The sequence below is a fragment of the Myotis brandtii genome, unplaced genomic scaffold, assembly GCF_000412655.1.
Source record: "Myotis brandtii unplaced genomic scaffold, ASM41265v1 scaffold1038, whole genome shotgun sequence".
NCBI lineage: Eukaryota > Metazoa > Chordata > Mammalia > Chiroptera > Vespertilionidae > Myotis > Myotis brandtii.
Window position 1 is genome coordinate 889,528 of NW_005353490.1, and position 12,323 is coordinate 901,850.

Consider the following 12,323-nt stretch of genomic DNA (forward strand, 5'->3'; position numbering starts at 1 on the left):
AGAATTGAAGGTCAGATAAAGAGCTTCACAGATAAGGAAAAGCTAAAGGAGTTCATCACCACTAAACCAATATTATATGAAATGCTGAAAGGTATCCTTTAAGCAGAGGAAGAAGAAGAAAATGGCAAAGATACAAATTATGAACAACAAATACACATCTATCAACTAGTAAATCTAAAAATCAAGTGAATAAATAATCTGATGAACAGAAAAAAAAAAAAAGACTTGTACAAAAATTTCTATGGCAGGTTATTCATAATAGCCCCAAACTGGAAACAACCCAATCAATGTCTATCAACAAGAAAATGGATAAATTGTGGAATATTCGCCGAAACTGGTTTGGCTCAGTGGATAGAGCGTCGGCCTGCGGACTGAAAGGTCCCAGGTTCGATTCCGGTCAAGGGCATGTACCTGGGTTGCGGGCACATCTCCAGTGGGAGATGTGCAGGAGGCAGCTGGTCGATGTTTCTCTCTCATCGATGTTTCTAACTCTCTATCTCTCTCCCTTCCTCTCTGTAAAAAATCAATAAAATATATTTAAAAAAAAATTGTGGAATATTCATAGAACTGAATATTTTTCAATAACAGGAACGAGCTAGTAACACAAGTAACATGGATAAATCTGAAAAACATTATGCCGAGTGCAAGAAACAGAGTCCATATACTATGATTTCATTTATATGAATTCTAGAACAGGCAAAAGTTCTCTGTAGTGATAGAAGTCAAACAGTGGTTTCCTGGGGGGAGATGGGTGTCAGAGGAGGTTGGGAACTGATTAGAAAGGACGCTAGGGGAATTTCCAGGGACTTAAAAATGCTCTGCGTCTTATTTTGTTTGTGGTTACAGGCATGGCTATATGAGTGAGTACAACTGTCAAAACACATTGAACTAAACTCTTAATATCTATGCATTTATGTAAATTATGGCAGGTTATTCATAATAGCCCCGTGTTTTTTAATCCTCACCAGAGGATTTTTTTTCCCCATTAATTTTCTTAGAGAGAGTGAAAGGAAGGGAGGGGGAGAGAGAAACATGGATGTGAGAGACACATCAATTGGTTACCTCCCCCAACTGGGTCTGGATGAACCTGCAACCCAGGTCCATGCCCTTGACCAGGCATCAAACCCTCGACCCTTTGGTGCATGGGCTGATGCTCTACCACTGAGCCACACTAGCCTTCTATGGTCGAAGGACAACTTACATGCAGCCTGGAACTCTGCTGTCTGGTAGGACCTGTAACGCAGATGCTCCTTTTGTTTTGTGTAGAGCTACCTTCTAATGTAATTGTTTTGCTAATTCCAATATTTGCCACTGGGATTTCTAAAGGGGAGGTATATCTATGTCTATAGAAAAGCACAGTATTATCTCTTATTTCAATCAGCTATTTTGGAAAACTAGAGCCTAGGACCAAGATTCTCTCCTTGACCAAACTCTGGCCAGCCTCCTCTGAGCCTTCCTCTTGATCAGGCTTTAACCTCGGCCTACAAAGACTGGAACAAACACTAACAGTTTCCAACAGCTCAAGGCCACATCCCTACGACGCTAGCCCTCCCCCCGTTATAGTGACTGCCCGAGAAAACTCCAGGCTGCTGTAGGGGAGCAGAATTTGCCTCCCCAAATATGTCTCTGTGGCATGAGGATTATTTTAAGCTGGTTATCTTTAAGAAACAGCAGACATGGCAGAAGCTCTGAAAACCAGGTGGAAGTTATCCTTTTTAAAAAGCATTTCCATTCATCAGAGAACTCTCCATTTGTGAGGGTGTCTCCCTAACTGTACCAGAATAAGGGTATATGAATCTCTAGAAACTGTTATCAGTGGAGAAGGCTTAGACTCAAATCTGCATAGAAATCTTACTTTTCAAAATTTTTTCAATTACAGTTTACATTCAATATTATTTTATATTAGTTTCAGGCGTATAGCATAGTGGTTAGAAATCATATACTTTACAAAGTGTTCCCTGATATTTCCAGTACCCACCTGGCACCATCCATAGTTATTACAATATTATTGACTCTATTGCTATGCTGTATTTTACATCCCCATGACTATTTTATAACTACTGATCTGTTAAAAATCTTACTCTTGCCCAGCTGATGTGGTTCAGGGGTTGAGCACTGACCTATGAACCAGGAGGTCACAGTTCGATTCCCGGTCAAGGCACATGCCTGGGTTGTGAGCTTGATCCCCAGTAGGGGGTGTGCACTGATGTTTCTACCCCTCTCTCCCTCTATCTTTCTTTCTCTGAAATCAACAAAAACAAACAAACAAAAATCTTACTCTTGCTATACTTTTTCCTGGTTGCCTCCCATAACTGACTCCCCACCCTCAACGTCTCCTTTTGTCTTCAGTGAACGTATTTAAGGTGATGGCTTCCACCATTTTGGTGAGAGTTACAGTTTTCCTGGGTGTTATACAGGAGGTATAGATGTTACTAAATTTTTTTTCTCCTGCTAATCTGTCTCATGTCAATTTGATTATTAGACCAGCCAGAAGAACCCAGAAGGGTCGAAGACAATTTTTCCTCCCTGGACACTGACAAAATAATTTACTGTCTGTTTCAGCCAACACCTGAAGATAGGGCCCTTGTCTCCCGGTCTGCTGGAGGGAAGGAGCCTAACAGTTAGCAAACTCAGGTTTTACACAAACAACCCCTCTTTTCGGCTTTTTGTAATTTGTCAATTCTCTGACTCTCCTGTGTTCCCCCTCACCTCCTCCATTACCCACTCTCCCTTTAAAACACCCAGGTACCTCTGTACAAATCAAAGTTGAGTGCAAGTCACGCTGAACACTTTCTCCCATTGCAGTATTATACTATTGATTAAAATCTGTCCTTACCACTTTAACTTACTATCAGAAGGTTGATATGCACTTTGCAAACCTTTAGATGCTTATTCTTTGCAGGAGCTTCTTTTTTAAAAAATATATTTTTTATTGATTTCAGAGAGGAAAGGAGAGGAAGAAAGAGATAGAAACATCAATGATGAGAGGGAATCATTGATTGGCTGCCTCCTGCAGGCCCCCCACTGGGGACCGAGCCTGTAACCCAGGTAGTGCCCTTGACTAGAATTGAACCCTGGACCCTTCAGTCCAGAGGCCGATGCTCTACCCACTAAGTCAAACCAGCTAGGGCTGCAGGAGCTTCTTACATTAAGAACAACATTGTTAGATGACACAGAGCGTCACAGAAGATGAAGTCAGGGTGAGGTGGGCTCCAGTCAATATACTCACAGTGCGGATAAGCCAGCTGATCGGAGAGTGTCTCTGAAAAAAGGCAGCGATCGCATTCTCCCACCACCAGCCTTTATCTGCCGAGGTGAAGGAACAGTGAGTGTATGCACAATTGCTGCCACTTTTTAAAATTCCTTAAGTCTTGTTTCCTTCCCATAGTCCAAGCTGGTGGGGGAAGGGGGGACGGTTGGTAGATGAAGAGTGATTTTATTAGCATCCAGTTTTTAAAGATGAAGCTAAAAGCATTGTTTTCAGGCACCAAAGATTCTGTGTTCTGTGTAAACATGTGTGTGTGTGTATCACATCTACACACAGAATTTCTGGTGCCGGAAGCAATGATAATTATCTTAAAGGAAATCACTCTATGAATTACCTCAGGCCTTTTCACGAAACACTGGCATATCCTGACTTGGTCCAGACCCTTGGAATTGAACAGTGGACAGAAGAAACTAGTATATTGAGGGAAGAGCGAAGAACTAAAACAGAGTCACTACAGTCAAGCTGCTCAATTACTAAAATCAAGTAGGCTGAGGCAGAAGGAAACAATTCTATTCCTGCTTTCATTAGCCAGGGAACTTGAACTTTTCAGTAATGTATAAATGCCTGTGGAGGTAGATAGATAGCTATAGCTGTTCCCTATAGATAACCCTGTTTAGATCTTAGGAAAGAATATTCACATGTCCGAACAGCCTGGCATCCAGACCCCTGACATCTGGAAGATCGCCATCTGCTAAGATTGCCAGGGGCTAAGAATGCAGGACGCATCCTTCTGAAGAATGTACTTTTTACTATAAAAACTCTTCCCTTTTCTTTCTTCTTCAGAACACCCTGGGTATTGCCTAGTTGTGTCTATGGTATGCAAACCCTAAAACCCTTGAATAAATTGTTGCCATTTATTTCTAGCAAAGCCTCCTGACACCTGGTGCTCAGCTGACCATACCATTAAATAAACAAGACCAGGATAACTATAATAAAGAAAATGAGACAGGATAATATAATCATGAGTGACAAGAGAAGATTCCTTTCAAGAAGAACATAAGGACAGCCTCTCTGAGTTGCGGACATTTGAGTTAAGATGGGCTGAGGGACCTAAGACAGGAACAAGCTTGGCAGATGCAGGAAAGGAAAGAATGCTGGTGAGGGGCAGGTGGAGTGAGGGAGAAGGGGACAGGTGTGAACTGAGGTATAGGAGCTGATCGTGTAGAGTTCTATGGTCAGAGTCAGGACTTTGGATTTGTTGTAAGTGAAATGGGCTGTCACTGTAGGTTTTAAACAGAGGAACAACCTGACGGTGCCAGCTGCTGGTTAAAAAGGAACTATAGAAGGGCGAGAAGCAGAGAGACTGGATGAACAGGGACGGCAGCAGAACCGGCACGATGCAGGTAGCCTCGCACTGAAGGTTGGCAGAATGGACAAGGACAGTCTCGCTTTGGTGGTAGAGCTGGCTACACTCGGGAGTCAGGGATCAAAGAATCTCCTGGTACATCAGTTGATTAGCAGTGCCATTTCCTAAGACACACAAAACCAAGAGAGGAACAGATGTGGGTGGAGGCAGAGTGAGGGCAAGAAAAGAAGGAGAGAAAAAGTCAAGAGATCTGCTTAAGCAGGTGAAGTTTGAGATACTGGGTAGACGTCAAGGTGGAGATGCTGAGACGGTGGATGGGTACTCCAATCTGGGTTTCAGAAGTCAGACTTGGGGATGTGGTAATAATAACAGATGTTCCACTGGCCCTTACTGTGTGCCAGGCACTGCCCTGTGCACTTCATGTACATGAACTCATTTCATCCTCACAACAGGGATTATCACCCCTGCTTTCCAGATGAGGACACTGAAGTACAGACAGACAGTTTAAGCACCTTGGTCCTGGTCTCCCAGCTAGCAAGTGACAGCACAAAGATATAACCAAGGCAGGCTGGCTCTGGAGTCTGAGATCTTAACCGCCAGGTGGTTAGTTAAGGCTCTTCATCTCTATGCCATTAGTTAGTCTTCATATCCTTACCCCTTCTCACGGTGGTTAGAGGCACTGCTGCCACTCTCCATAATGCCCAGAAGCGTAACTGAATATCTTATCTCCATTAACCAAGAGATCTTACCTTACTGTTCAGGCATTTCAACTCAATCTTAGCAGATTAAAAGATAGTTTTCGTTCAAATAAGGTTTTTAGAAGTTTTTAAAAAGCAGTTTGACAGTACTTAATTAAATGCATATGTTACAGAGTAACTGCATTATTTGTAAACTGCTCATACCTTAGGTTCTACTAATCGGTTTGTTAAACAATCTGAGTTGCAAAATGATGGAAACAAAGCCCACTTTTTAATAAATATGCATGTGTTTACAGACATTCTGTGTAAAATTTTAATAACTGTCATGCTGTGGTTGGAGTACCACTTGAGAAACAGGCTCACACATAGCTGACATTTGAGAAAATGCTGAAGAAATACATTAGGATAAAGAACTGACAACTATAGCCCTGGCCAGTGTAGCTCAGTTGGTTGGAGCGGCGTCCCGTACACCAAAAGGTTGAGGGTTTGATTCTCAGTCAGGGCACATACCCAGGTTGCATGTTTAATCCCTGGTCAGTGCTCATGCAGGAGGCAACTGATTGATGTTTCTCTCTCTCTCTCTCTATATATATATATATATATATATATATATATATATATATATATATCCCCTTGGGTAAGGATTATTAGTAAAAATTAAAAAAAAGAATAAACCTAATCAGAGGAAACAATAACAGGAAGTCAATGGGGTTCATCAATGACCAACACTAAACTTTAAGAGACTCCTTGTGTATGTCTCCTTCACTCAGCTGTCAGCTCCTGAGGACAGAGACAAGAGGTTATCTCTGGGCTTCCCACATACTGTGGAACTGAACGATGTCCCTGAGACTTGCGGAAGGGCCGCGGCTGTATAACAAACAGAGCTTTGGGCCAGGACCCGTGAAATCAATTTGAGAACTACCTCCCCACCTACTAACTCTCATTTCTTCTGAGCCTCAGTTTCCTCCTCTGCATCGTGAACGGGTTCATAATATCAGCCCTGCCAATGCAGAAGGACTGTTGTAAGGCTCTAATGAGGACACTTAGGAGAAAGTGCACAGTACACTGCAAAGTGCTTTACAGATGTTGCCTGTGGAAGGCCATCATACAGCCTCCAGATCACCACAACAGCTTCCTAACCGTCTCTGCTTCCATCTTAATCCAACACCATTCAGTCTCTTCAGAGCTGCCAAAGTGAGAGCTAACATATAAATAATATCTGTTCACTCCCTGGCCTACAGTCCTTAAGGGCTTCCACTGCCCTTAAATTCCAAACTCCTCATGACCTACACCATGGCCTCAGCCCTCCTCTCCTCCTCCCTCCCCACCCTCCTTACTCCCTTCTGTAACCACACTACCGAACCCATCAGGATGCATGGAGCCTGGCAGGGGTCTGGCAGAATCCCGTGAGTCAGGCCTTCCCGGACCCTCTAGCTATAGTAACCGTCCTGCCCCTCCTTCATTCTCCATCACATCGTCCTGTTTTACTTCCTTGCACTTATAGCTACCTGCAATCATCTTCCTTGCTGACGTGCCCACTGCCCGTCTAACCTCACCAGAATGCCCTCAAGTGTAGTAGTTGTTCTACTTGTTCTGTTGGGTGAGTGAGTGAAGTACTCGGATAAAAATGAACAGGGATGCTTGGGCGTTCATTTCGATTACCTCGTTCGTCGCCAGAGATTGTAAACTTGTAAGGACTTTGACCAGTCCATAATCCTACATAGCCAATAAAAGTGGTTCCAGTGAATGCAACCTGAAATCAAGAGATAAGGTACCATTTTACCATTCCAACCAAATATACTTTGAAATCACCTTATTTCGCCCCACAATTTCATAGATTTTTTTCTTCTTCTAAGGTTCCAACATAATAGAATAAAAACTCTGAAATAACCTTGTAGAAGGTTTAACCTTGGATAGAATTCAGTGGACCTATGACCTTGGATGGGAAAAAAAGGTACATCTTTATTTTCACTAACTTCTAACTGAAATTTCATTTCTTCTGTAATGAATAATGCAATAAACCATGTCATCATAGCAGTGCCTGTCATTCTGTCACCAGCAGAAATTGCAGGTATTTTCACATACATAATGGTATCATACCTATCTTGCTATGCTATGCATACATATCTTGAAATATCATTCACACTTATCACTACCCTGAAAATTATGGTAGTTATTAAAGCCACTGCCAAATTTTACTATTTAATGTGTTAAGAATAAATAAAATTGCCCGGCTTGTGTGGCTCAGTGGTTGAGTATTGACCTATGAACCAGGAGTTCATGGTTCCATTCCTGGTCAGAGCACATGACCAGTTTTCGGGCTGGAACCCTAGGAGGGGGTGTGCAGGAGGCAGCCTATCAATGATTCTCTCTCATCATTGATGTTTCTATCTTTCTTTCCCTCTTCCTTCCTCTCTGAAATCAATAAAAAATATTTTTTAAAAAGAATAAAATAATGAAATGGCTGTATTTCAACTTAATGGTTTTCTTTTCAATCCCATACCTCTTATTTTATGTATTATAAGCGTAATTCTAAGAAGGGATCAGCAGCTTCACCAAAGGGGTTCCCACACAAAGAAGGTTAAGCAGCTCCATCCTACAAGTGGCAGCATGTGGGAAACCCAGTGCTGTTCGAACTTTTAATAAGAGATTCTCTTTGTAAAAGCAGATGACCAAATGAGTAAATGAGTTTTTCATATCTGTGACTCAACCTCTAAATGCAAAGAACAAACAAAATATAGTCCTTGTCCTTAAACAATGTCCCTCAAAGCCAAAACCTGGCTTTGGCATGCTCTGTTCTGTTTCATAGCAATAACCTGCTATGTATAATCAATGAATATTGATGAATGCCATCTCCCTAAAAGTTTATACAGAAATGTGACAATAGTACCTATTAGATTATAGCTTTAATAAGTAACACCACAGAATACAGCTCAACAGTGGTTTTCTTTTCAGTGTTACTAGACCTTACTATGATGAAAATAACTAATACCATAAAGTAATTATCAACCTCTCTGAACTATAGTCTGCAAAATGGGTTTAAGTGATTTCCCAGGTTCATAAAGGAAATAAGTGACAAAAGCAGGATTCAAAGTCAGGACTGTCAGACCCCAAAGCTGGGTGTTTCTAGCCATTACACTACACAGCCCCTCCGCCCCCCTGAACATGGGAAAGCAGAGGAAAGAGCTGGCTTGGTGTCATAAGTGGACGACAGACCACACCCTCATCGAGATTTCCCCAAGGAATATGGATTGACCTCTCTATGCTAATAATAACAGATAACTCTTCTCTCTATAAGCATAATTGATGTAAACCTCTCTTCTGGTTTTGCTTTTCCAGGAGTTTGATGTTTTTTGTATCTTAAACTGATAACACATTTAAGTAGCAGGCCATGATTGCTAACTTGGGTTATCAAGTCTCGGATTCCTGAATCTTATGCTGTATGGACAATACCTGCCCGTTCTTTAAGAATTGTACATCCATAGTCATTTTGCGTAAGAAATCCCCAAATGGATAATCCAGATTCCGGCCATGGTAAATGTGGCCTTTGGAGTCTTGAGCCACAATACTGGTGCAGAATCTGAGAAAAGGGGGAAAGTTCAACAGGAATGAATGAGAAAAATAAGAAAAAGGAAAATGAGGTTTTCGTTTTTAAGATAAATCGTTAAAGTAAAACACAATAATTCATTACAATGGACACATACGCTATATAATCCTTGTACGAAACTATGGACTCACAATTCAAGGTGAAAACACACTGGACACAGCGCATCAGCGTTCAGTGTTACTAGACCTTTGCCCTCAGCACACACAGCATTGAAAACATATGGAAAGAGAATTTCATCCTAAATCTAAATCTGGAATTGACCCATCTGGGCTCCACTAGAACTGAACTGTGCTTATTCCTCTGCATGGCAGAGTGTAGCCTATTCAATACGTTGTTCAAAGCTTGCTCAAGGTCACCTCTCTATCCCATGAACTTCTCAGAGCACGTAGATTGGCACTAAACCGTTCTGTTCCACAAACATTTCATTTTCTCTCCTTGGAAAAATGGTCAACTCTTTAGGGGCTTGCACTTTTCCTGTCCCCTTTAGAACTCTTTGCACAGAGCTGACAGGAAGGAGCCAGAGAGAAGTCATTGGAGGAAGAAGGAAGGGGTGTGGTAAGGTATGTAAATTCTTTGAGGATATGAAAGGTTATGTGAAAAAGATATTTACATACAGCATGCGCAATTCTGGAGAATGGGGAAGAAGATATGTATATCCACACAAAACTGAGAGGAAACACCTTGAAGAACTGATGGCCATTTCTGAGTAATAGGATATCATTAATTTCTTTTCACTTCTCTGTATTTATTAATTTTCTAGAATGATTACATATTATTTTTATAGTTAGGAGAAAAGAAATGTTACTTAATTTTTATGTTTGTTTAAAGAAGGAAGCTTGGTAAGGTTCTAGTTTTTCCCAAGGTTTCCGATCTTAACTTCAAAGAGTTCATGTCAAGGAGGGGACTGATAAAACATTGCAAGTGGCTAAAGCAAAGTTTGGTTTTTCAAAATTGGCAAGAGAACACTACTTCCGTGTCATGCCCAAATGAGGTAGCCCATCAGCACAGGGGGCTTGGGGGCCGGGCTCTGCTTTGGGAAAGGCACTGTGGCGCAATGGAGACACACGTGCTTTAGCAGCAGCGGCTTGGTTTCCACGTCACAGCAGGTAATGCCATCTTCAGTGCCTGGCACCCAGCGGGCTCAATATGGGGTAGCTATTCTTATCCTGATTCGAAAAGCCTTCAAACTGACATCAGAAATGAGAATAAAACATTTCCTTTGTTAAGGTTAGTGGAGTCTGCCTGTGTTTTGTGTTGATAGGGAATTCAATATGTACCTTAACATCACATCCCAAAGTTATAATATTCTTCCTGGAACTTTTGCTTCAATCAGTGACTCCAACAAAAGAAGGTGAAAGTGTATATGAAAATCGATTTTTCGCCCTAGCCAGTTTGGCTCAGTGGATAGAGCGTTGGCCTGCGGACTGAAGGGTCCCAGGTTCGATTCCAGCCAAGGGCACATACCTGGGTTGCGGGCACCTCCCCAGTGAGGAGCATGCAGGAGGCAGCCGGTCAATGATTCTCTCTCATCATTGATGTTTCTATCTCTCCCTCTTCCTTCCTCTCTGAAATCAATAAATATATATTTTTTAAAAAAAAGAAAATCGATTTTTCTTTTCAGTGAGAAAGACACATGCCAGAACAAGGAAACAATGGGAGATAAAGAGTGGCAAAATTAGTTCAATTGAAAAGCACTTTAACAAGTTTGTGTCTTAAAACATTTTCCTGAGGAGAAATGCAGTCGCAATGCATGTTAACCTGCTCTGCCTAGTTGTTCTTGGAAGATGCCAGGGGAGGAGGGGCAGGGGGTAGTGGCAGTAAAGTTTCATTATCCCAATAACTTTTTTCATCAATCTTTTGGTAGCCAGAAGCTGTTACCACATTGCGGACGAATCACGAGAATTCTCGCTTCATATTACACAGTGTTTCACAAAGTATCATACTTTAAAAAGATATTAGCTTGTAAGAACACGTAATAAATAACTTCAAAATGCAATGGGTATTTAATTTTAAAGCGTGCCTTTAACATTTATGTAAAATGTTTTTTGTACTCGTTCAATAGAAACTTACCTGGCCACTGGGAAAAGCTAGCAATAAAACTACTGGTGCGCAATGTGTTTAAGTAAATGCAAGATGTTACTAGATGAGGCTGGTCTGGTAGCAAAACAATTAAGTCCTGGAGGCAGAAACCTCTTAATTCCAGGACCTGTCACTGAGCCCATGGAGACTTTCGGCTTCCCTGCCCTTTGCCTGGGATCCACCAGGCACTCCATATTGCTTCCAGGTCTGTGCCCCGCATTTTGTCATCCCCGCTCAGCACACCAAATATTGGCTGGCCTGTGGCCCAGCCCTGGAGGGAACAGACTGGGAAAGAGGAATCCGGATCACCAGCTATGACATGGGGGAGGAAGGACTGCAGGGACAAATTAGGGCTAGGGCGGCCCGAGGGTCACCGGGTTAACTAGAGGGTCCAGGTGTGAGTGGGGTGAGTTCCAAAAACTTCTTGGAAAGTACAGGTTGCGCAGAGTTTCCAAAGTGGGGTGCCACCTAGACTGGTGGTGGGAGAAAGGGGGCATCAGGTAGAGGGAAAGCTCAGTGTGGAGGTCAGAGAAGCCGCTTGCCTGCGGGAAGCCCAGGCATGACCCGCTGCATGACCCAGGCATAACCAGAGAAGCAGAGAGGAATTGCCGCGGGTTTCTGGGCGGCCCAGACACCACCCCGCTTCTGTCTCCCTGGAAACAAGTCCGCTCCCACTCGCGTGGCCAGAGTCGCTGGCCAGCCGGGCACTCACGCGGTGGACTCGTAGGCCAGGTTGATGAGGATGCAGTCCGCCAGGCTGAAGCCCAGGACGTCGCACATGCCGCGGATCTCATCGGCGTAGGGCTGGGGCAGGGAGCCTTCCAGCTCCCGCACCGCCACTCGCATCACTGCGTGGACCCACTTGGGGACCTTATCCCTGGAAAAGAAAAGCCACGAGGGTGTTTGCGCTCAGAGGTTGCAGGGGTGCCAGTGTGTGTCTGGGGAGTTGGGGGGACCTACGGCTCTCCTTCTTAGGAGCCATGCTGTTGCCCCCCTTCCCCGGGGAGCTGACAGTTCGGGTTACGCATCACCCGATCCGCAGCCTCCAGGAGAGAAAAAGGAAACTTCCACCGGAGAGAGGACGCGCGAGCGCGGTCCCCAAAGGGGCGGGCTGGGAGAGCCCCCAGGCGGGAGTGGGCTGCGTCCCCCGGCTCTGTAGCTGAGCGGCCGCGGCAACATCTCCAGCACCACCCCGACCTGGAATGTTCGAGGACGGGCGTGCCGCTGCTGACACCGAACCTGAAAGCCGAACCAGCCGCGCCGGATCATCCCCGAGCTCGACGCCGCCTAGAGCAGCAGCAAATACCAGTTCTGATCCCCGCCAACCCCTTCGAATTCCAGGGGCCGGGGTGCGGGGTGGGGGGC

The 12,323-nt window shown here is 43.7% G+C and overlaps 1 protein-coding gene across 2 annotated transcripts in view; it reads right to left on the reverse strand.

Annotated features, from left to right (window-relative positions):
- Window positions 1-11,995, reverse strand: part of NAAA (N-acylethanolamine acid amidase) — a 23,628-nt gene extending 11,633 nt beyond the window's left edge. Inside the window, exons 1-4 of one of the 2 annotated variants that reach the window (XM_014537857.1) lie at window positions 11,671-11,995; window positions 8,726-8,852; window positions 6,935-7,025; window positions 3,230-3,306 (exon numbers count right to left, since the gene is read on the reverse strand). In XM_014537857.1, the coding sequence (XP_014393343.1) occupies window positions 3,230-3,306; window positions 6,935-7,025; window positions 8,726-8,852; window positions 11,671-11,804 (429 nt within the window). In that variant the 5' untranslated portion in view covers window positions 11,805-11,995. The remainder of the gene's footprint in view (window positions 1-3,229; window positions 3,307-6,934; window positions 7,026-8,725; window positions 8,853-11,670) is intronic. The other variant, XM_014537853.1, reaches the window with a different exon arrangement.
- Window positions 11,996-12,323: the final 328 nt, after the last annotated feature.